We start from the raw sequence: 26,862 nt of genomic DNA on the forward strand, positions 1-26,862 counted from the left end.
ACATATACCAAGCCCTGAAAGAAAATGGATGCCAACCAAGAATCTTATACCCAGCAAAACTTACCTTCAAATTTGACGATGAAATAAGATCCTTCCATGATAAACAAAAGCTAAAGGAATTTACAAAAAGAAAGCCAGCATTACAGAACATTCTCAGCAAAATATTCCATGAGGAAGAGATGAAAACCAACGATGCAAATCAGCAACAGGAGGCGCTAGCCTAAAGGAATAGCCAAATAAAGGAGAAACCAAATCATGTCAAAAACAAATATGAGTCAATTGACTGGGAATACAAATCATATCACAATAATAACCCTGAATGTTAATGGCCTGAATTCATCAATCAAAACACACAGACTGGCAGATTGGATTAAAAAGAAAAATCCAACAATATGCTGCCTGCAAGAGACTCATCTCATAGAAAGAGATACCCATACACTAAAGGTGAAAGGATGGGGAAAAACATACCATGCACACGGACACAGCAAAAAAGCTGGAGTATCCATCCTCATCTCAGATAATGTGGACTTCAAACCAAAACTAGTCAGAAGGGATAAAGAAGGACATTACATGCTGCTTAAGAGAAGCATAAATCAGTAAGACATAACAATCATAAATATCTATGCCCCGAACATTGGCTCATCCACGTACGTCAAACAAATCCTTCTCAATTCCAGAAACCAAATAGACCACAACACAATAATACTAGGCGATATTAACACACCTCTCTCACCACTGGATAGATCGTCCAAACAAAAATTAAATAAAGAAACTATAGATCTCAACAACACAATCAACAATTTAGACTTAACGGACATATATAGAATATACCATCCAACAAAGAACGAATACACTTTCTTCTCAGCAGCACATGGATCCTTCTCTAAAATAGACCATATTTTATGCCACAAAGCTACGGTTAGTAAATACAAGAAGATAGAGATACTACCTTGTACTCTATCAGATCATAATGGATTGAAATTAGAAATAAATGACAGAATAAAAAACAAAACTTCTCCAATACCTGGAGATTAAATAATACACTATTATATGATGAATGGATAACAGAAGACATCAGGAGGGAAATAAAAAAATTCTTAGAAGTAAACGAGAACAAAGACACATCATATCAAAATCTCTGGGATACTATGAAAGCAGTACTTAGAGGAAGATTTATTTCATGGGACGCATTCAACAAAAGAAGTAGAAATCAACAAATAAACGACTTAACACTACAGCTCAAAGCGCTAGAAAAAGAAGAGCAGACCAATACCAAAAGTAGTAGAAGACAGGAAATAGTTAAAATCAGAGCCGAAATCAACGAAATCGAAACAAAAGAAACAATTGGGAAAATTAACAAATTAAATAGTTAGTTCTTTGAAAAAATAAATAAAATTGATAAACCCTTAGCCACACTAACAAAGAGAAAGAGGGAGAAAACTCAAATTACTAAAATTCGGAATGAACAAGGAAACATCACAACAGACACGAGTGAAATACAAAACATAATTAGAAGCTATTTCGAAAATCTATACTCCAACAAAACAGAAAACCTCGAAGACATCAACAAATTTCTAGAGACATATGAATTACCTAAACTGAACGAGGAGGACATACACAACTTAAATCAACCAATTTCAAGCAATGAAATAGAAGAGGTCATCAAAAGCCTACCAACAAAGAAAAGTCCAGGACCAGATGGGTTCTCAGCCGAGTTCTACAAAACCTTTAAAGAAGAGCTCATTCCAATACTCCTCAAACTATTCCATGAAATAGAAGAGGAGGGAACCCTACCAAACTCGTTCTATGAAGCCAATATCACCCTGATACCTAAACCAGACAGAGACACATCGAGAAAAGAAAATTTCAGACCAATATCCCTAATGAACATCGACGCAAAAATTCTCAACAAAATTTTAGCAAATCGCATACAAATATATATTAAAAAGATAGTGCACCACGATCAAGTGGGTTTTATCCCAGGGATGCAAGGTTGGTTCAACATTCGGAAATCAATAAATGTCATTCACCATATCAACAGACTTAAAGTTAAGAATCACATGATTATTTCAATAGATGCAGAAAAAGCATTTGATAAAATACAGCATCCCTTCATGCTCAAAACACTAGAAAAAATTGGGGTAGTGGGAACATTCCTAAACATTATAAAGGCCATCTACGCTAAGCCCATGGCTAATATCATTCTAAATGGTGAAAAACTGAAAGCGTTCCCCCTAAAAACTGGAACAAGGCAGGGATGCCCTCTTTCACCGCTTCTATTCAACATCGTCCTTGAGACTCTAGCCAGAGCAATCAGACAAACCAAAGAAATTAAAGGGATACGAATAGGAAAAGAAGAACTCAAACTATCCCTGTTCGCTGATGACATGATTATATATTTAGAGGAACCTGGAAATTCCACCAGAAAACTTTTAGAACTCATAAGTGAATTCAGTAAAGTAGCAGGTTACAAGATCAATGCTCATAAATCCAATGCATTTTTATACATAAGTGATGAATCTTCAGAAAGAGAAATTAGGAAAACTACCCCTTTCACAATAGCCTCAAAAAAAATAAAATACTTGGGAATCAATCTCACAAAAGAGGTGAAAGACCTCTACAATGAGAACTACAGAACACTAAAGAAAGAAATTCAAGAAAACCTTAGAAAATGGAAAGATCTCCCATGTTCCTGGATAGGCAGAATTAATATTGTCAAAATGGCTATACTACCTAAAGTGCTATACAGATTCAATGCAATTCCAATTAAAATCCCAATGATGTTCCTTGCAGAAATAGAGCAAGCAATTATGAAATTCATCTGGAAGAATAAAAAACCTAGAATAGCTAAAGCAATCCTCGGTAGCAAGAGCAAAGCAGGGGGTATTGCAATACCAGATCTTCAACTCTACTACAAAGCAATAGTAACAAAAAATGGCATGGTATTGGTACCAAAATAGACAGGTAGATCAATGGTACAGAATAGAGGACATGGACACAAACCCAAATAAATACAATTTTCTCATACTAGACAAAGGTTCCAAAAATATGCAATGGAGAAAAGATAGCCTCTTCAACAAATGGTGCTGGGAAAACTGGAAAACCACATGCAATAGAATGAAATTAAACCCCTATCTCTCACCCTACACAAAACTCAACTCAAAATGGATCAAGGACCTCGGAATCAGACCAGAGACCCTGCATCTTATAGAAGAAAAAGTAGGTCCAAATCTTCAACTTGTTGGCTTAGGATCAGATTTCCTTAACAGGACTCCCATAGCACAAGAAATAAAAGCAAGAATAAACAACTGGGATAGATTCAAACTAGAAAGCTTTCTCTCAGCAAGGAAACTATCAGTAATGTGAAGAGAGAGCCTACGGAGTGGGAGAATATCTTTGCCAACCATACCTCAGATAGAGCGCTAATTTCCAGAATCTATAAAGAACTCAAAAAACTCTACACCAAGAATACAAGTAATCCAATCAACAAATGGTCTAAGGAAATGAAGAGACACTTCACAGAAGAAGATCTACAAGTAATCAACAGATATATGAAGAAATGTTCAACATCCCTAGTAATAAGGGAAATGCAAATCAAAACTACTCTAAGATTTCATCTCACCCCAATTAGAAAGGCGATTATCAAGAATACAAGCAACAATAGGTGTTGGCGAGGATGTGGTGAAAAAGGAACACTCATACATTGCTGGTGGGGTTGCAAATTAGTGCAGCCACTCTGGAAAGCAGTGTGGAGATTCCTCAGAAAGCTTGGAATGGAAACACCATTTGACCCAGCTATCCCACTCCTTGGCCTATACCCAAAGGACTTAAAATCAGCATGCTACAGAGATACAGCCACATCAATGTTCATTGCTGCTCAATTCACCATAGCCAGATTGTGGAACCAACCTAGATGCCCTTCAGTTGATGAATGGATAAAGAAACTGTGGCATATTTATACAATGGAATATTACTCCGCAATGAAGAATGATAAAATTATGGCATTTGTAGGCAAATGGACGAAATTGGAGAATATCATGCTAAGTGAGATAAGCCAATCTCAAAAAACTAAAGGACAAATGATCTCGCTGATAAGCGGATGAGGACATATAATGGGGGGTGGGAGGGGTTAGCATTAGGTTTAGGGTTAGGTTTAGGGTTAGGGATAAGGAGAGCGGTAAGAATGAAGGAAAGAAGGACTGTATAGAGGGAAAAGAGGGGTGGGAGGGGTGGGAGGGGTGGGGGGGAAGGGGAAAAAAAATAAACATCATTGCTCTATGTAAACGTATGATTACACAAATGGTATGCCTTGACTCTATGTACAAATAGAGAAACAACATGTATCCCATTTGTATACAATTAAAAAAAATAAATAAAAAAAAAAAAAGAATAAGAAGACATAAGTTTAGGTCCTGATTCAGACTCTACTCTTACCTAAGAACATGTCCTTTAGCAATTTGCTTAACTCCTGGAGTCTCTATTTATGAATATGTGAAATAAGTATAATAAAAATCAACATGAGGCCTGGGGCTATAGCTCAGTGGTAGAGCATTTGCTTCACACATGTGAGGCACTGGGTTCGATCCTCAGCACCACATTAAAAAAAAAAAAAAACAGATATTGTGTCCATCTACAACTAAAAATATGTTTTAAAAAAATTTAACATGAAAATTAAAACATGAGATATATGCTATTACATGTTAAACTTCAGGATCTTTCCTGGCCCACTGGATTATGTAATCTTCCCCTGCCACTGAGATCTTACATGTTTTTTAAGAGAAATAATGAGTTGTAAGGGTGGGTAATGCTTCTCCACAGTTTTATGAAATATTGATTAGTATAAACTGCAATACCTAACACAATTGGGTCTTAATTAATAGTGATTTGTAAGAAAAAAACAGCAAATTAATTAATGCAGGGCTCAGCTTAATACTAGCAAGTATAATTTATTTATTTAAATGCTTCATTTGTGCTTATTAAAGAAATTATTTAACCTCTCCATGACTCACCTTATACATTTGTAAGGTAGACGTGGTCATTCATGAGATCATCATCATTATGGTTGTGATAATATCTATCTCACAGAGTTGTTGTGACATTGTGCTATGTGAGATGATATATGTGGAACAGTGCCGAGCGTATAGTAAGAACTCAATAAATTGCTTATTAGTAATTTATTCTCAATTACAAAATGTGGGTACAGTGCCTAAATCCACAGCACCACCATTGTCTCTGAAGGCAAAGAGTCTTTCATCACCATTTTAAGACCAGGTTCTGGACATTAGATAAGGGGTAGAGGTACACATGAGACAACCACAAAACTTATCAGAAAGGAGGTATATGCACAGAGGAGGAGAAGAAAAGTAGAGCTACACAGAAGGATGCCACTTGAAACAAGCAAACTTGAGACCCCAAATACATATAGAAACATGATATGAAAGTCAACAAAATCAACAATTAGTCTGGAGGAGACTAATTAAAATTATTAATTTTATAAAACATTCTCTAAAAGACTTTAATTAAGTAATTATAATGCCAATCTTCATCATCAAATAAATGTTTAAAAGCTAAAATAAGGACATTATTTCCATTTCAAAAGAGCAAGATATCATAAAATAAAAACAGAATGAAACAAGAACTTGTAGATATGATAAAGAACAGGTGAGAAAACTTGGAAATTAAAAATGTTGGCAATCTCAACTAACATTATATAATCAAGACTGGAAACAGTTAAAAGAGAGAATAAACAAATTAGGAAATAGTTATCAGAATTCACCCAGTATTTAATTCCAAGAAACAATAATTTTTCATAAAAGTACAATGAACTGATACTTCAAAGATAGACTCAGAAGAGAGAAGAATAGAATGCAGGCAATATTTAAAAATAATTAAGCATTTCCAGAATTTTAAAAAGGACCAGAATTCTCCTATGAAAAGTGCCCTTTATATATTCACTAAAGATAAATCTGTGCTTTCATGAAAATTTAGAAATCAAGACAAAAAAATTCTAAAGCCATGAGAATGAAATACCTACAAAGGAATAACAATCAGACTGACAGCTAGTTTGTCAAGGGCAACAAGAGATGTCAAAAGGGGGTAAGGAAATAGTAGAATTATGTCATACTCTACAGTAATGACTAAAGAAGTGTGAAGAAATATAAAACTAGAAAAACAATAAAGAGGAGAAATGGAATTATTTTAAAACAACTCAGTTGGAAGCAAAAAGCAGAAAATAGAGAAATTGGGGACATAGAAAGCATGCCATATTCAGCAAATGCTTTGAAAAGATGATAGATGTAAGTCCAAATAGTACTACCTATGTTCAGTGTAAACTGATTACATGTCATGTCTTGATTAAAAGAAAAAATGTTAGAATAAGTTTTAAAAATCTGGGCTGGGAATGTAGTTCAGTGGTAGAGCACTTCCCTAGCATACATGAGGCCCTGGGTTGGATCCTCAGAACTACAAAAGGGAGAGGAGTGGAGGGGAGGGGAGGAATAAGAAGAGGAAGAGGATAAGAAGGAATAAGAAAACCAACCATATGCTATTTACAGGAAGACAAATCTAAAACAAATACAGATGGATTAAAATAAAAGAAAGGGCAAAGATATACTATGCAAACATTAATCAAAGAAAGCTATCATAGATTTGGGAATGTAGCTCGGTGGCAGAACACTTGCCTAACACATAGGAGGCCCTGGATTCAATCCCCAGCATAAAAGAAAGAGGAGGAAGGGGAGGAGGAGGAGGAGGAGGAAGAGGAAGAGGAGAAAGGAAGCTAGCATAATCACCTAAACAGCAGAGAAAACAGGTCTGCAGGAAAGAGTCTTATTATGGATAACACTTCACATAAATAAAAGATTTGATTCACCAGGAAGATATGCTAATTCTCTCTCTCTCTCTCTCTCCTCTCCCTCTCTCTCTCTCTCTCTCTCTCTCTCTCTCTCTCTCTCTCTCTCTCTCGCTCTTGTATGAGCCTAAATTACATAACCATAAAATATTTTAAAAGCATAAAATTGAGAGCTTGTTTGGAGGTTCTAGCAGGGGAGGGCAGCTACTGGTATACCCTTGACAGAAGAACAGTCCTCCTCTATTGGGGAAGGTCGTCCTCTTCGACCGAGCGCGCAGCTTTGGGAGGGACGCACATGGAGCGGTGAGGGAGGAAGGGGACACCCGCCTAGCCAGCCAGATCAGCCGAATCAACCCTGGCGATCAATGGGGTGACAGATGTCGCAGCCAGATCGCCCTCACATCCAAAAGCATAAAATTGATAGAACAGAAAAAGAGAAATCCAAACTCAAATGAAAGATTTTAGCACCTTCTCAGAATGAATAAAACAAAAAAGTCACTAATATTACATATTTGAAAAATATGACAAGCAAAATTGATGTAACAGACTTACATAGAACACTACATCCAGTAACTATAGAGTATGTATTCTCCTCTAGAATACAAACCAACATATAAAAACAGATAACATCTTGAGTGCTAAAGCCAGTTTCTATGGATTTCAAACAACTAAATTCATATAGAACATGTTCTCTTCCCACATTAGAACATGTCCTAATTAGGTTTGAAATAATGGAACTATAATTTTTAAATCATTATACATTTGAAAATTCAGAAACATGTCTTAAACAATTGATGAGACAAAGAATTCTCAATGAATATTAGAAAATATTTCAAATGAAGGGTAAAAATATTACATAACAAAATCACTGAGATGCAGTATACACAGTGCTCACAGAGGAATTTCAGCATTAAATACTGCTAGTGTTTTAGTGTTCGTGCTCCCTCCAAAGTTCATGTTGAAACTTAATCCACAGTACAATAGTATTAAATGATGGGGCCTTTAGGAGATGATTAAGTTATGAATGCTCTGTCCTCATGAGTGAATTAATGCCTTATAAAAGAGATGGAGAGAACCAGATAGGCCTACTTTGCCTTCCTGCCTCCCACAATATGAGGACACAGCAACAATCTACCATCTTTGGTGCACAGAGCAGGCCCTCGCCAGGCACCAGAACTGGCAGTCTTGATCTTGGACTTCTCAGCCTCCATAACTGTGAAAAAGAAATTTCTATTATTTTAAACTACTCAGGTTCAGGTATATACAGCAACATGAATGAACTAAGACAAATAATAGAATTAATTTGGAATGAAATAAATGTTTTGTGTAATTAAAAGTTACTGTTGCATGCTTCTAATCCCAGTTACTCAGGAGAATGAGTCAGGATGATCACAAGTTCAAGGATAGCCTGAGAAAATTAGCAAGACTCTATCTCATAATAAGAGATTATATAAGGGCCTGGGTTGATGCAGGAAAAGGGACTTATCTTCCTGTTTCCAGCTGCTTCTGTTCCATTTCTATAGCCTGGAGCATTTGTGGAACTCCAGAAGTGCTCACTTTCCAGCATACTTTATTGCAAGTTTCAGTCCATGGTTCCTTGATCACTGTCCTTAAGCTGAGGGTAACCAGAAAAACAAGTATGCATAGCAACTTCATTTGTCATAGTCAAAAGCGAAGCCAACAAAATGTCTTCCAATAGGTGAATGGCTATAAACAAACTGCAGTACATCCATACCATGAAATACTACTCAGCAATTAAAAAGGAGCAAACTATTGTGTTTTAGCCAGTTTTCTTGCTGCTCTGACCAAACAACCTGACAAGAACAATTTTAAAGGAGGAAAAGTTTATTTTGGTGCTCACAATTTCAGAGATCTCAGTTCATAGATGGCTGGCTCCATAACTCTAGGCCCAAGATATGGCAGAACATCATGGCAGAAGAGAGTAGAGGAGGAGAGTGGCTCAGGACATGGCCACCAGGAAACAGAGAGCAAGTTCTGATCAACAAGGATAAAATACATACCCCAAAGGCATGCCCCTAATGACCTACCTCCTCCAGCCACACACTACTTGCCTACAGTTACCACCCAGTTAATCCCTATCAGAGAATTGATGCACTGATTAGGTTAAAGCTATCATAACCCAATCATTTCACCTCTAAATTTTCTTTCATTGTTACATGAGATTTTTGGGGACACCTCATATCTAAACCACAACAAATGTATACAGGGAATCTTACCTGTGGGTATATGTAGTACCAATCAAAGTACCAATCAAAGACAAATATATTATTGAAAAGAAATGATGTAATGATGACAGCAGTATATAGATATGCTAGGTATAAAAGCTTATGTATTATGTAAATCAACTATGCTGCCAGTTAATAAAAGTAGGAATTCCAATACCACATAAACAAACAAACAAGCAAAATGAAGATAAGTAGATTAGAGGAAGGAGAATGTGGGAGGGAAGAGGGGAGGGAACATGGGAAACAGGAATAGCAATCAAATTCCATGCATGTATAATTTTGTCACAATGAACCCAACTACCATGTGTAATGGTAATGCTCTAATTAAAAAAAAAAAATAGATGGCTTGAGGGCAACTCAGGAATTTGCAAGACTACACCTATTGCAGAGCTCAAGGGACTAGAAGGGAAAATGCCTTTGGAAAAGAGATTGTGGAGACAACCTGCTCATGGAAGGTGGACTAGAAGTTGTATCACCATACTCAGCTACCTAGACATCAGAGGCCATGGAAGCTATAAATCCAGAGAGTTCCTCTATAGCACAAGCTAGCAGCAGATCTTGGCATCATTCATGTGGTGCTGGTTCTGCAGAAATTCCAAATGCTGGAGTTAGGGGGTCATGGAGGCTTCCAACTCAATTTCAAATGAAACCCTGGGAGACTATACAAAATTATCAGGGTCGAAGTCCCTGAAGGCTACCCTAAGAGGGTGATGTGTGAAGCTGTGAAGGTGAAACGAAAGCTGGAATGAAGATTCCAAGATTTGAGATGACAGTTACATGGAGCAAAACTGCTGTCTACAAATAGAGCCAAGCTAAAAAAGAGTCCATGCACACTGTAACCAGCAAAGCCAAAGGGGCAGGATTGCCCCAGTCCTTTAGAAATACTATCTCACCACAATGTGTCCTAGACACTGTATGCTAAGTTATAGAACCTGCTGGCCTGGCTGGAGTTTGGTCCTATTTTGGTCCCATCTGTTCTTGCTATGCTCAGATACTGCTGCAACCATGATCTAAGGAGTCCTGGCTTTTGCTCAAGCTGGCAACAGACCTTGGCATCATCCATGCAGTGCTGGTTCTGCAAAGCAGGATGTTGAGGTCATTGTGGTTTCCACCTCAATTTCGAAGGAAGACCTGGGAAGGCAGACAGAGTATAGGAGAGTTGGAATCCCTATGGGCAGCCCCTGAGAGGGCAATGTGTAAAGCTGTGAAGGTGAAGTTGAAGCTGCAGCAGAGACCCCAGGGATCAAAAGGTGTCAGTAAAGGTGTCAAAAATCATGCCAGTTATGGGGATGTTTGCCAAGAAAAGCTGCCAGCTCTAAGAGAAGCCATGTGGACTATAACTGGCAAGGTCATAGGGGTGGGACTGCCCAAGCTCTTTGGTGATCACATCTTACCAGCATTTTGCCTTGGATGCTGGTTGTGGAGCTACAGTACCTGTTTGCCCAGCTGGATTTCACTCTTTCTTTGGTTCCATCCCTTTTTTCTATGCCCCATTCCTCTCTTTTTAGGCATGTTTACTTTGTGCTGTCATATGTTAGCTATAGGTAACTTGCTTTTGATCTTTTGAAAAACTTGCAGTTTAGTCAGAAAAGAACAAGTAAAACTGGGGCTAAGGAAGATATAGTTATTATAGAGATTACAGCCACTAAAGAAATACTAACTTGCCAAGCACAGTAGTGCATGCTTGTAATTACAGTAGTTTGGGAGGCAGAGGCAGGAGGATCACAATTTCAAAGCCGGTCTCAGCAACTTAGCAAGACCCTAAGCAACTTAGTGAAACTCTGTCTTGAAATAAAAAATAAAAAGAGCTGGGGATGTGGCTCAGTAGTTAAGTGTCCCTGGGTTCAATCCCTGGTCAAAAAAAAATTTTTTTTAATTAAAAAATTTAAGAAAAAAAAAGAACTACCCCAAAACAAAGGAAAAGATGGCTTGAGGTTATCTCAGGGATTAACCATACCACACCCATCTCAGGCTCAAGGGTTTAAAGTTAAAATTCCTTAAGAAGAAACAAATGGGGGCACCCTACTTGCATGGGGGCCTAGATCGCTGTTTTATCGCGTACAGACTCTCAGGTATTCAGAGGCTGGAGCAACCAAGTACTAAGAGGCTTGAATACTGCTCCAAATGGTGGCAGACCTTGGTGTCAACCACATGGTGCTGGTAATGCAGGAATGTAGGATGTTGGAGTTTGCAGGTCATGGAAGCTTTCACTGAAATTTCAATGGGAGGCCAGACAAAGTGTAGCAGGGTCAGAGTCATGTGGGGCTGTCTCTGAGAGGGCGATGCATGAAGAAAGAAGAAAGCCAAGGCTGCAGTGGAAACCCCTGAAATTAAGCCATGCCAGTACAATGGGATGTCTGCTGCAAGGAACTGAGCAGAGATAAATCAAGAGACGAGGCCATGTGAGATGTAACCAGCAAGGCCACAGGCACAGAGCTACACAAGCCTTTTGGAGAGAACATCATAATGTCATGTGCCCCAGATGCTGAAAACAGAGCTATAGGACTTATATGCCCAGCTGGAATTTTGTCTTGCTTTAATCCCATCCTTCTTTCTATGCCCCTATTTCTCCCTTGTGGAATGGAAATGTTTATGCTGTGCCATTATACATTGAATTTATTTAACTTGCTGTTGATCTTTACAGGGGAAAAGAGCTAAAAGTTTGCCTTCATCTCAGAAGAGATTTTGGACTTGAACTTTCAGGCTATTCTGAAACTCTAAAAGACTATGGGGATGCTTGGAATTGATTAAATACATTTGAATTGTGAGATGGGCATGAGAATTTGGGTTATGTTATGGTTTGGATATTAGGTGTTCACCAAAAGCTTATATGTGAGACAATGTAGGGAGATTCAGATGGAATGGTTGGTTTATGAGAACTTTAATATAATCACTACATTAATCCACTAACATGGATTAACTAGCTGGTAACTACAGGTAGGTAGGGTGTGGCTAGAGGAGATAGGCATACCTTTGGGGTTTATATTCTGTCCCTGGTGAGCATAACTCTATGCTGGCCATATCCTGAGCTGCTCCTCTGCCATGATTTTTCCCTCATCTCAGGCCCAGAGCTATGGAGTCAGCCATTTATGGACTAAGACCTCTGAAACGAAGAGCCAAAATAAACTTTTCCACTTCTAATTTTTGTCAGATCACAGTAATAAAAAAAAAGTTAACAGGGGGGATGTCTTAGGGAATTCTATATTTTTATCCCTTTCTCTCCTCCTCCTCTTCCTCCTCCTCCTCCTCCTTCTCCTCCTCCTTCTCTCTCTCTCATCTCTACTTCCTTGCTGTTGAACTGAGTGGTTTTCTTCCTCCACCCTTCTATCATAATGTTCTGCTTCACCTCAGGCCCAAAGCAGTCAGGTTGACTGACCATGAAGAAAACCTCTGAAACTGTGAGCCCCAAAATTTTAAAGGTGCCCTTGTAAGGTATTTTGGTCACAGCCGTGGAAAGTTAACATGGGATTTACATCTAGTATGTGGAGGTATAGGAAAAGATTGAAAACTTAAGTTTCATAATGTTCTGCCACCCTGTACCTCTCTTTTTTTCATGGGGAACCTTTCCCAAATGGTGAAGGACATACTTCCAAAGTCGTTCTAGTCACTCTTGCTTACCTTCAGATCCCAAAAATTTGGATGAAAGTCAGCTAGCCTTGGGATGAGAAAATAAGTTTGCCTGACAAATGTATCCACCCATAACCAACAATTCCCTAAGAAGATAAAGGACAAAAAGCATAATGTGTCTTCCAAGATCAAAAATGGCACAACTCATTGGTCAAAAGCACTGACATGTGCACAAACAACTGGAAAAAGCATTGGTTCCCAGCTTTAAATATTCATAGTGATTTCTAAGCAGCTGCATTTTAGACAGTCTCAACTTATTTAGTTGAATGTTTAGACTTTAATACTTAAATCTCTGCTGCCCTTTCATATGAATTTCTGTTTGCAGAAGGAATTAAGAAACTTGGAACCAATTTGAGATTGGGTTTTAATGATTTTCATCAATGTCTACGTCCCGTTTGACAATCTTAAACAGGCGCTTCTTTTTGTCTGGGGTTTTGATGCCAAACCCTTTAAGGAAGTTATTGCTCATTTGGCTCAGCCTCGAAGTATGGGAACCCTGGAACTTCACATCTTCATCCACCTTTGTCAGGATAACATTGACCATCGCCTTGATAGAGTCCTTGGGATCATTCTTTACATTTTCAAGAGCTGAAACCAGAAGGAGGTCAACTCAGACTCTGCATCCCTGAGGACTGTGTACCCAGCCTCCCTCATGCCCTCCCCAAATGCTAGATAATCATTGCGCAACTCCATTTAGAATCATTCTTTTAAAAAAAATTTAGACGTAGATGAACACAATGCCTTTATCTTATTTATTTTCTTTTACATGGTGCTGAGGATCAAACCCAGTGCCTCACATGTGCCAGGCAAGCGCTCTACCACTGAGCTACAACCTCAGCCCTAGGATCATTCTTGACATTGTAAAAAGTAATACTGGTTTCATTATAGAAAATATACTAAACACAGATTGTTTTCAAAAAGGAAAGGACAGCTAGATAGGATACTGAGCTCCTATAGCCCCAGCTACTTATCAGATTGAGGCAGAACATTGCTTAAGCCAAGGGGTTCCTGGTCAGCCTGGGCAACATGACAAGATCCCATCTCAAAAAAAATGTGGGGAGGAGGAAGAAGAATCAAACACCCTTGGAAAAAATACTGCTACTATTTCAATACCTATCCTTACAGGACTTTATTACTGAAGATAGAATTTTATTTTACAAAAATAAGAATAACAGTGTTTATTACCATAAGATATACCTGTATATAATATAAGATCAAAACAAGGATAGTCATAATTTTTATGAACTCTCATTACTGAATAAATAGTCTCCAATTTTTCACTGTTATAAATAAGAATTATTAATTCATTTGTCAAATATTATCGAGTTCTCAGTATCACCAAGCACTGTGCTAGGTGCTATGGATACAGGTAGTAAACAGGAGAGACAGATTTCCCACCCTGGAGAGGTTAACATTTTTTCTGATGGACAAATAAATGAATAAACACAAATTCAGTACAAAAAAGTAAACTGAACTGAGCAGTGGGAACGTGCTGAGGGTTTTAAGCAAGGTGGTGACATGAGACAAGGCACACATTTTAAAGAGATGCTGGTTGCTATATAGAGAAGAGAAAGGGGGTGCTAGGGGCTATTAACCTGCCCAAAATAGGGAATAGTGGGGGGCTATAATATAGGAACAGAGGAGATAGAGACAAGAAAGTCCATAGCATGAAAAAGATGAAGACAACAGAAAGAATCTTGATTCAACAAATGTTTTGGTATTAGGTCTTCAAACCCATCAGTTTAAGGTTTTTAAAAATTGTTTTTACTTGTGAATGGACATAATGTATTTATTTATTTATTTATTTATTTATTTATTTATTTATTTTTATGTGGTGCTGAGAATCAAACCCAGTGCCTCGCCCATGCTAGGCAAGTGCTCTACCACTCACTGAGCTACAACCCCAGTCCTACAGTATCATATTGATTTCATTTATATCAGGAACAGAAAGAGATATGCTTGCCCACATTATAACAGAAAAGATGTAAGCCATTTGGAAAAGTTTGTTTTGTGTTGTTTTGCTTTGTTGCCACAAGAAGTGCTATGCACTAGGTATGGATGTAAGTGTACTAGAATTACCTTCCTTTGGAAAAGCATCCTCCTGCCTGGATGAGGTAGGCCACTGTTGCTGGAGGCTGGGTGCAATAAGAAAGGCAAGGTCTCTGGTGCACTGAGGGGTCTACAGTTCTATCTTTGATATAATTTCCCTGAGATGGCTGGTAGGCTGGGAATGGGGGTCTGTTATACAGCAGAAATCTCAGTTGTAAAAGCAAGGACAAAGTATCTGAGGTACAACATGCTGGGGGTTAGAACTGCAGCCAGGGTTAGAGCAAGGAGACAGATAATGCTCCCTAGTTATTAGTACCATGGCTGCACTCCAACAAATTCATATTTCCTTGCCACAGCTCCAGGTATATTCCTTACCTGTCAACCCTAACACCATCCCACACCCAGGCGCAGAAAGCTGAAACAATTCAATAAATATTTATTGTGGAACATGTATGTGCCAATCAAAGCTCAGTGCTTGACAAGAATTTTAATTCAATACCTAAAATCAGTTAAGGTAAGCACAATTATCCTCATGATGAAGAAGAAGAAACTGAGGCATGAAGTATGATATGAACTAGTATAGCCAGTTCCTGATACAGCCAGGAATTAACACTGGTCTGACTGATATTGGGGCCCATGATTTTTATTATATCACTGACTTGAAGGATGAGAAGACCCTTAAAGGTCATTTAGTTGAATACTTTATTCTCTAGATACAGAACTGTGCACAAACCATAAAGGAACCAAGGATTTGTCCATCTCCACTTGTCTGATATGCTTTTCTTCTGAGGTATTACATCCCAAAGCAGCACATTCAAAATATCTCTCTTAGCAGGTTCTCTAACTAGGTTCAAAACCAGAAGGCAAACACCTGAGAACAAGCATTTCAACACTAAAACAGCAATGCAAACCTGAGGAACTCAAATATACACACACAGTCTCAAATACAAAAGCACTTAGAAGCATGACCTATAACAGCAAACATTATTTTAATTTTATCTCTGCATCAAAGGAAGGAGATTGTGTACACAATGAACACAGTGAACAACAAATCACTGAAAAATCATTTTCATCTGATTCAAGAATGAGTTGAACAACCTCACCAACTATCACAAACATCCCTAGTCCCCTCTGCCTCTCAGAGGAGTGAAGAACTGCATTTAATGGCACTGCTATGCTCAAAGTAAAAATCTGCCATCTTTACCGGCTGGAATGCCCAGCACAGTTTCCGCCCCACTGCTGATCTCTAATCTTATCTCCTGTTCTCCCTTTTCCTCACTCCTTGCCAAACACAGTGACTCTCTGTTCTTTTAACACGCCAAGTGCTCTTCCCTCAGGTTGCCACATGGCTGGCTCCCTCACTTCCTTCAGTCGCCTTGTCAGGGAGGCCAACCCCAGGGTGCCTCCCTCTTAGGCTTCTTATCCCCTTCTCTGACTGAAGTTCCATGGTGCTTATCTAATGTATATGGGGTATTTAGGGCCTGTTCCCTTTCCCTGACTAGAATGTGCCCTGTGGAAGAGAATGTTGTCAGTTTCATTCAGTGCATTGTGTCCAGAATTAGAAAAAGGTCTGGCAGTCAGTTCTCAATAGTTAAACTAATTACTGAGCAAGGACCAAGTGTTAGCAGAAGGACATTCTTTACAGTGACAGCTAGAGGCTGGGTAGTGAATAGGTAGGGAGATCACAGAGGGAGGTTAAAATGGGCACCAAAACACAGATAGATAGGAGGAATAAGTTCTGGTGCTCCACAGCACAGTGCAGGGGCTGTAGCTCATAATAGCCTAATATAATTTTATGAAGAACTGGTAAAGAGGAGCTTGAAGGCTCCAAACAGAAATATTAATTACCCTGATTTGATCAGGGTACATATTATATATCTATAATTAAAGTCACACTGTATCCCATAAATATGTATAATCGTGTGATCAAAATTGTTTAAGTGTTTAAGAAGATTCTAAGGTTAACTAGTCTGATTTCATCATTATACACTGTACACATGTACTGACTTACTGGAATATATGGAATATTGTATCCCATGAATCTATACAATTAAAATAGTTTAAAAATCAAAATCTAATATATTTTCATTTGTTTTACATATTTTGTTATATTTTTAATATTTTCCTACTTGCACATTACCTGAATCATGCAATCTTTCATCATATAAATATATACAGTTTATGTAGAAAATGTCACACATTTGGATACTGAAAGAAAAGCATGAGTATAGGAGGGTTTTCAAGATGGGAGACAAGAGGAGGTCACTTTCCAGCTGCTCTGTGGTGGGAAACCAAGAAAGCAGACAGGCAGCTTCTCAGCAAGGTGGGTGAACAAAAATAAATGGGGAGGGACATGACTGAAATTTAAAACTGGACATTCAAAGCAGTTCAGGGACTCATGAGGGTGAATATAATAAAATAAGGAAGAAATTCCCAGTGCCACAGCTGCAGCCACAGCTGACACAGAAGCACCAGTCATAGCAGCCCCTCTATGAACAAAGTGGAGGGATAAGGAAATTAAAGGAATCTGCATTTTTAGGAGGCCTGAGGCATGTCTGGATACAGAGGGTTTGGAGATCAAAGACATTGCCTGATTAAACTGAAAGGTACTCCGCACAATATCCTGTGCAGGAAAAAGTTGCCATCTCTCCAGGTGGCATGCAGAGGTGCCATGGCACAGGGTCTGGCAGCTGGTTCCTGGCAAACCTGTATTTTGGCCCACAATACAGGCACAGTAAACGTACACTGAATGACATAGAGCATACCTAAGTGACCAGGAGAAAATCAAAAGTTGCAAGAGGTTTACACAGGGGACAACTGGTCATGGAAACCCACCCAGCTCTACCCCTCCCACTCCAATCCACCTGCTTGCAGGACCGGCTGGAAGAGATGCATCTGGCTGGGAACTCAGAAGGGCAAAGAAGGAAGAAATTAAGTTTGGAGACTGAACCCAAGATCAGGAAATGTGGAGTCTGCAGGTGACACAGAGGACTAAGAATTGGCTCCCCCACCATGTGAGTGGAACACAGGGGAGATTCCCAGGGTAGAGTCTTCCAGTGTGGACCAGCAATTGCTGGGCCCTGGAGGTGGGCTGATTTAAAATCTCCAGACCAACTGGCATTCAGCAAAGAGTGTGGAGCTCACCTGACCTAAACCCTGACTCCAGGAATTCTGCCTATAGGATTACCTCTCTTAATCCATCAATCCAGAAGGTGGAATATCATACTCTAGATGACCCCACTAAAGCTGCAGAAATGAGATGCTGAGAATCATTTGAGCGCCAATGGAAGGAAATTCTTTAATTTTTCATCAAGATTTTTTTTCATCTCCTTTTTTTTCTTTTTTCCTCTTTTTTTCCCCTTCTTGGGTTAACTGTGACCCCAGATGACCCCACTAAAGCTACAGAGATGAGATGCTGAGAATCATTTGAGCACCAATGGAAGGAAATTCTTTAATTTTTCATCAAGATTTTTTTTCATCTCCTTTTTTTTCTTTTTTCCTCTTTCTTTCCCCCTCTTGGGTTAACTGTGACTTTAATGGTCATGGACACTTATACATACCCATATTTGGGGTTTTCCCCCAACTTCTAAGCACTTTTGAAGACAGTTATTTTTCATAGATCAGCTTTTTCAAGGACTAGGATGTTTGATTAGTATACAATAGTTTGGATTTGTATTCTTTTATTTTTATTATTTTTATTTTTAATTTTTTTAACTTTTACTTTATATATGTATTTTTCTCTTAGGTATCTGTTTCCCATGATTCTCTTTCTCTCTTGTCTTCTGCTAATAGTCAATCTCTATTGTTCTCTTTCACTCTACCTTTAACTTTTTTACTTCTATCTTCTCTCATCCTCCCTCATAATCATTACATCCTATACCACTTCTGTTCTCTCCCTCTTCATATTCAAAATTATGAACCCTATTGCAGACTTACTGTTTTTATTGTAGGCAATAACTGAACCATAACACTTCTGTTTATTGTGACAATTAACACTGTAGACATCATAGCAGGAACTATTTGGTTTATTGCTGTATATTGTTTGCATTGGTGATTGTTATTACTTGTCCCCCTAAATGGTGAGGTACTGGAAACCTTCAGGGACACTATAAGTCCACAGGATAGAAATCCTATTGCCTGAGAGTCATACTGTTATGTGTACAGACACACAAACAACATGAAAAAGCAAGGGAACCAATTGCCCCAAGAAAACCAAAATACTCCAATAACAAAATCCATCGACCCCATAGTAGAACAAATGTCAGAGAGGAAATTGAGAACATACATAGTTAAACTTATCTGCAAGGTAAAAGATGATGTAAGGAGTGAAATCAGAGAGAAAATACAGGAAGTGAAACATCACTTCAATAAACACAAAAGATTCTGAAAAAAAAAGCAGAAATCCTTGAACTGAAGAAATGAATTAAAAATTAAAAATTCAATGGAAAGCATCACCAACAGACTAGACTGCTTTGGAAGACAGAGTTTTAGGCAACGAAGACAAAATACATAATCTTGAAAACAAAGTTGACTGTGTAGAAAAGATGTTAAGGGACCATAAACAGAACTTCCAAGAAATATGAGATAACCTGAAAAGACCAAATTTAAAATTTTGGGGGGATAGATGAAGGCTCCAAGATACAAACAAAAGGAATGCACAATCTTTTCAAAGAATTAATATTAGAAAGCTTCTCAAACCTAAAGAATGAAATGGAAAATCAAATACAGGAGGGTTAAAGGACCCCAAATATACAAAATTACAACAGACTCCCACCAAGGGACATTATTATGAAATGCCATAACACCCAGATTAAGGACAAAATTTTAAAGGCTGCCAGAGAAAAATTACAGGTCACATCTAGAGGGAAAGCAAATCAGATCTCAACTGATCTTGCAACCCAGACCCTCAAAGCTAGGAGGTCTTGGAATAATACATACCAAGCTCTGAAAGAAAATAGATGCCAGCAAAAATTACTGTACCCAGCAAAATTAAGTTTCAGAATTGATGATGAAATACAAACCTCCCAAGATAAACAAAAGTTAAAAGAATTCACAACTACAAAGTGTATACCACAAAACATACTCAGTAAGATATTTCATGAAGAAGAAATGAAAAATAAAAGTGAAAACCAGCAAAGGGAGGAACTGCGCTAAAAGAACAGTGAATCATTAGAGAAACTAATTCAAATTAAAAGCCAGAAATAAATCAAAATGATAGGGATTAAAGTAATTCTTCAATAATGACATTTGAGAATTGCCTGTTAGGCAAAGACATCCACCGACTGAAGGAAAAGGGATGGGAAAAAACATTTCACATGGATCTCATAAACAAGCATGGATTTCTATCTTCATATCACGTAAAGTGAACTTCAAGACAAAGTTAATCAGAAGGGACAAAGAAGGACATTTCATATGGCTTAAGGGAATTATGCATCAACAGGACAAATAATGGAGCATCTACATACATCAAGCAAATCCTTCTCAATTTTAAGAATCAAATGGAACACAACCCAATAATACTGGGTGACTTTAATACACCTCTCCTACACTGGATAGATCCTCCAAATAAAAACTAAATAAACAAGCTGTGGAACTAATGAATACAATTAATAATTTAGACTTAACAGATATATACAGAATATTTCATCCATCAATGTCTAAATATACTTCCTTCTCAGCAGCACATGGATCCTTCTCTAAAATAGGTCATATCTTAGGCCACAAACCGGCTCTTAACAAATACAAAAAAATAGAGATAATATCTTGTGTTCTATCATAATGGAATAAAATTAGAAATCAATGATAAGATAAAAAATAGAAGCTACCCTAATTCTTGAGGACTAAATAATACACTATTGAATGACCAACAGAGAGCAGAAGAAATCAGGGATGAAATTTTTTAAAATACTTAGAGGCAAAAGAGAATAGTGATAAAAAATGTCAAAATCTCTGATAAACTATGAAGGCAGTGCTAAGAGGAAAGTTCATTGAATTGAGCTCATTCATTAAAAGAATAGAAAGTCAACAAATAAATAGCCTAACATTGCATCTCAAATCCCTAGGAAAGGAAGAACAAATCAACACTGAAAGCAGCAGAAGATAGGAAATAATTAAAATCAGAGCTGAAATCAATGAAAGTGAAACAAAAGAAATAATCAAAAAAATCAACAAACAAAATGTTGGTTCTCTGAAAACGATCAATAAAATTGATAAACCCTTAGCCAAGCTAACAAAGAGAAAGAGAGAGAAAACTCAAATTACTAAAATTCATGATGAAAAAGGAAATATCACAACAGACATTACCAAAATACAGATGATATACAAACTACTTTGAAAATTTATACTCTAATAAAACAACATCCACAAATTTCTAGGGAACTACCCAGGTTGAATCAGGAGAACATAGAAAATTCAAAGAGATCAATTTCAAGCAATGAAATTAAAGACACCATCAAAAGTCTACCAATTAAGAAAAGCCAGAACCAGACAGATTCTCAACTGAGTTCTACTAGACCTTCAAAGAAGAACTAACATCAATACTCCTCAAATTATTCCACAAAATAGAAAAGGAGGAAACCTTCCAAACTCATTCTATGATGCTAGAATGACCCTGAAACCAAAACCAGACAAAGACACATCAAAGAAAACTTCATACCAATATCCTTGATGAACATAAATGCAAAAATTCTTAACAAAATACGTGCAAATTGCATACAAAACATAATAAAAAGATAGTATACCACAATCCAGTGGGGTTCATCCCAGGAATGCAAGAGTGGTTCAACATATGGAAATCAATAAATGTAATTCATCATAGCAATAGACTTAAAGAGAAGAATCATATGACTATCTCAATAGATGCAGAAAAAGCATTTGACAAAATATAGTATACATTTATATATAAAACACTAGAAAAACTAGGGACAGGAGGAACGTCCCCCAATACTGTAAAAGCCATATACGCCAAACCCAAGGTGAACATCATTCTCAATGGAGAAAAATTGAAAGCATTCCCTTTAAAAACTGGAACAAGACAGGGATGCCCTCTTTCACCACTTCAATTCAACATAGTTCTAGAAACTCTTGCCAGAGCAATTAGACAGAAAAAAGAAATAAAAGGGATATAAGTAGGAAAAAAAGAACTCAAACTATCCCCATTTGCTGATGACATGATTCTATATTTAGAAGACCCAAAAAAATTCCACTAGAAAACTTCTAAAACTCATAAATGAACTCAGCAAAATAGCAGTATATAAAATTAACACCCATAAATCAATTGCATTCCTATTCATTAGTGATGGTCAACTAAAAGAGAAATTAGGAAAACTATCCCATTCACAATAGCATTGAAAAAAAATAAAATACTTGGGAATCAATGTAACAAAAGAGGTGAAAGATCTCTACTATTAGAACTACAGAACACTAAAAAAAGAAATTGAAGATCTTAGATGATGGAAAGATCTCCCATGTTCTTGGATAGGCAGAATTAATATTGTTAAAATGGTCATAGTACCAAAAGCTTTACACAGAATCAATGCAATTCTTATTAAAATCCCAATGACATTCTTCACAGAAATAGAAAAAGCAGTTATGAAATTCATTTGGAAAAATAAGAGACCCAGAATAGCCAAAGCAATCTTCAGCAATTAAAATGAAGCAGGAGGCATCACAATACCAGGTCTTTATTATACTACAGAGCTACAGTAACAAAAACAGCATGGTACTGGCACCAAAACAGACGTGAAGACCAATGGTACAGAATAGAAGACACAGAGACAAACCCACATAAATACAGTTATCTCTAATAGACAAAAATGCCATAAACATACACTGGAGAATAGATAGCCTTTTTCAACAAAAATGCTGGGAAAACTGGAAATTCATATATAACGAAATGAAATTAGGCCCCTATCTCTCACTCTGCACAAAAATCAATTCAAAGTAGATCAAGGACCTATATATTAGACCAGAGATGCTGCACCTACTAGAAGAAAAAGAAAGCCCAAATCTCCATCATGTCAGCTTACGAACAAAATTCCTCGACAATACTCCTAAAGCATAAGAAGTAAAATCAAGAATCAATAAATGGAATGGTATCAAACTAAAAAGCTTCTTCACAGCAAATAAAATAATCAAGAATATGAAGAGAGAGTCTACAGAATGGGAGAAAATCTTTGCCATGTGCACCTTGGATACAGCATTAATCTCTAGGATACATAAAGAACTCAAAAACTTAACACCAAAAATACAAATAACCCAATCAATATGTAAAAAATGTTCAACATCTCTAGTGATTAAAGAAAGGCAAACTAAAACGACTGAGATTTCATCTCAATCTAGTCAGAATGGTAATTATCAAGAACACAAGTAACAATAAATGTTGGCAAGGGTGTGGGAAAAAAGGTACACTCATATATTGCTGGTGGGACTGAAAATTGGTGTAACCACTGTGGAAATCAGTTTGGAGATTCCTCAGAAAACTTGCAATGAAATCACCATTTGACCCAGTTATCCCACTCCTTGGCATATACACAAAGGAATTAAAATCAGCATAATACAGTGAAGCAGTCACATCAATGTTTATAGCAGCTCAATTCACAATAGCTAAGCTATGGAACCAACCTAGGTGCCCTTTAACAGATGAATGGATAAAGAAATTGTGGTACATATACACAATGGAATATTACTCAGCCATAAAGAAGAATGAAATTATAGCATTTGCCAGTAAACGGATGAACTGGAGATTATCATACTAAGTGAAATAAGCCAATCCCAAAAAACCAAAGGCCAAATGTACTCTCTGATATGTGGATGCTAACCCACACAGCAGGGGTGGGGCACGGAGTAGAGGTCCACCAGATTGGACAGGGGAGAAAAGGGGGAAGGAAGAGGGTACAGGAATGAGAAAGACAGTGGAATGAATTGGACATAACTTTCCTATGTTCACATATGAATACATGACCAGTGAAACTCCACATAATGTACAACCACAAGAATGGAAAGTTTAACTCCATGTATGATATGTCAAAAAACATTCTGCTGTCACATATAACTTAAAAAATCAGGGGTTTTTTTCAAGATGACAGACTAGAGGGTGGCTGCATTTCATGTTGCTCCAGGACTCAGGATTCAAGAAAAGGAGATATTGAGAGACTTGGGAACAACTCAAAACCACCGGGTGAGTCTCTCCCGTTGGGGAGGCTCCTGGATGGGGCGGTAGTCCCAGAACGCAGGGAACTTTGTGAAGTAGAGTTGACCAAAGAGACACCCCTCCCACCTCTGGAGCAGTGAACTTGGACAACTGGGAGCATTGTAGAGGAGGTCGCTCAGCACAGCGCTTGGACTCAGAGCAACCACTGGGGCTCCGGGCGGCTGCCAGAGGAGGAGCTGCACGGCAAGCTGTTTGGACTCAGAGTGACCGCTCCTGAACACCGGGGGGACTGCCCGGAGGAGGAGGAGGAGCGTAGCAGGTCACTTGGACTCAGAGTGACTGCACCAGGGCTATGGGCAGCTGTTGGGAGGAGGAGGTCCGCAGTGAGTTGCTTAGACTCCTAGCGACCGTACTGGAACACCGGGTGGCTGCCCAGAGGAAGAGGCATGCGGCGGGTAGCTGGGACTTGGAGCAACTGTACGGGGCTCTAGGTGGCTGCTCAGAGGAGGAGCCGCATAGCCAGGCGATTAGGTGCAGAGCACAGTCCCAGGACCCAGGCAGCTTCTTGGTGGAAGAGCCGCACAGAGACAAGCTGAGGGGTGGAGCGAAGTTTCCAGGACTGCGGGCAGATTCTCTGGGAGAGACAACCTAAGGAGACTCGTCTGCGAAGGGTGAGGCTCCCAGGCCCAGGAGGCAGGTCCGGGCCCCTGGGAACGTTGCAGAGGAAGGCAGCCCAGCCCAGGCGGTAGTTGTAGATTGAGGGGAACCTCTAAGAGGGGAACTGACCAGGGAGACCTCCCCACCAATCTTCCCTGCCGGGTGAGGTTTCCCAACAAGGACAGTAAACCAGAGACACAGGCCCAAAGAGGCCTTGCCTCAGTCCGCAGCCTAGTTCCCCTTTGGATGACCATTGGTCAACAAGTGGGAGGCACCTCTGCCAACTATCAGGGAATATACCCCACCTGAGGGTCACCAACCCTAGAGAGGCAGCTTCCTTGTGGAGCACTGCATTATCAACTTCCTCCAAGACTTCAGGCTACTGAAGGATAAGAGGGGATATACTAGAAATCTTCAGGGATATTATAAGTCAATAGAGGAGATCTGCAATATCTCAGTGGTCCACTGATACCTGAACAATATGAGAAAACAAGGGAAGAAAATGCCCCAAACAAATCTAGATGTTACATCCATAAAATCCAATGACAGAATGGCAGAAGAAGTGACAGAAAGGGAGTTCAGAATGTACAAAATTAAAACAATTAGGGAAGCAAACGATGAGATGAAAGAGCAAATGCAGGCATTGAACGATGAGATGAAACAGCAAATGCAGGCACTGAATGATAGCACCAATCAACAGTTAAAAGAGCAAATACAAGAAGCAAAAGATCATTTCAATAAAGAGTTAGAGATATTGAAAAAAAACAAACAGAAATCCTTGAAATGAAGGAAACAATAAACCAAATTAAGAACTCCATAGAAAGCATAACCAATAGGATATAACACCTGGAAGATAGAACCTCAGATATTGAAGACAAAATATTTAACCTTGAAAACAAAGGTGAACAAACAGAGAAGATGGTAAGAAATCATGAACAGAATCTGCAAGAACTATGGGATATCATGAAAAGGCCAAATTTGAGAATTATTGGGATTGAGGAAGGCTTAGAGAAACAAACCAAAGGAATAAACAATCTATTCAATGAAATAATATCAGAAAATTTCCCAAATCTAAAGAATGAAATGGAAAATCAAGTTCAAGAGGCTTATAGGACTCCAAATACACAAAATTACAACAGACCCACACCAAGGCACATTATAATGAAAATACCTAACATACAAAATAAAGACAGAATTTTAAAGGTTGTGAGAAAAAAGAACCAAATTACATTCAGGGGGAAACCAATACGGATATCAGCAGATTTTTCAATCCAGACCCTAAAAGCTAGAAGGGCCTGGAACAACATTTTTCAAGCCCTGAAAGAAATGGATGCCAACCAAGAATCTTATACCCAGCAAAACTTACCTTCAAATTTGACGACAAAATAAAATCCTTCCATGATAAACAAAAGCTAAAAGAATTTACAAAAAGAAAGCCAGCATTACAGAACATTCTCAGCAAAATATTCCATGAGGAAGAGATGAAAAACAAAGAAGCAAATCAGCAAAGGGAGGAATTATCCTAAAGGAATTGTCAAATAAAGGAGGAACCAAGTCATGTCAAAAAAATAAATAAATAAAATTTTAAAAATGAGCCAAATGACTGGGAATACAAATCATATCTCAATAATAACCCTGAATGTTAATGGCCTGAACTCAACAATCAAAAGACATAGACTGGCAGATTGGATTAAAAAGAAAGATCCAACAATATGTTCCCTGTAAGAGACTCACCTCATAGAAAGAGATACCCATAGACTAAAGGTGAAAGGATGGGGAAAAACATACCATGTACATGGACTCAGCAAAAAAGCTGGGGTATCCATTCTCATTTCAGATAACGTGGACTTCAAGCCAAAGTTAGTCAGAAGGGATAAAGAAGGACATTTCATACTGCTTAAGGGAAGCATAAATCAGCAAGACATAACAATCATAAACATCTATGACCCAAACAGTAGTTCATCCATGTATGTCAAACAAATCCTTCTTAATTTTAGAAACCAAATAGATCATAACACAATAATACTGGGTGATTTTAACAAACCTCTCTCACCACTGGACAGATCTTCCAAACAAAAATTGAACAAAGAAACCATAGATCTCAATAACACAATCAATAATTTAGACTTAATGGACATTTATAGAATATACCATCCAACAAAGAGCGAATACACTTTCTTCTCAGCAGCACATGGATCCTTCTCTAAAATAGACCATATATTATGCCACAAAGCTAATGTTAGCAAATACAAGAAGATAGAGACACTACCTTGTACTCTATC

General features: G+C 38.2%; 1 protein-coding gene across 1 annotated transcript in view; it reads right to left on the reverse strand.

Annotated features, from left to right (window-relative positions):
- Positions 1–13,087: 13,087 nt before the first annotated feature.
- The window catches only part of LOC124983499 (maestro heat-like repeat-containing protein family member 2A), an 80,753-nt gene continuing 66,978 nt past the window's right edge, over positions 13,088–26,862 (reverse strand). Inside the window, exon 12 of the mRNA XM_047550825.1 lies at positions 13,088–13,311. Coding sequence (XP_047406781.1) covers positions 13,088–13,311 — 224 coding nt within the window. The remainder of the gene's footprint in view (positions 13,312–26,862) is intronic.

The sequence above is a fragment of the Sciurus carolinensis genome, chromosome 4, assembly GCF_902686445.1.
Source record: "Sciurus carolinensis chromosome 4, mSciCar1.2, whole genome shotgun sequence".
NCBI classification, from domain to species: Eukaryota; Metazoa; Chordata; class Mammalia; order Rodentia; family Sciuridae; genus Sciurus; species Sciurus carolinensis.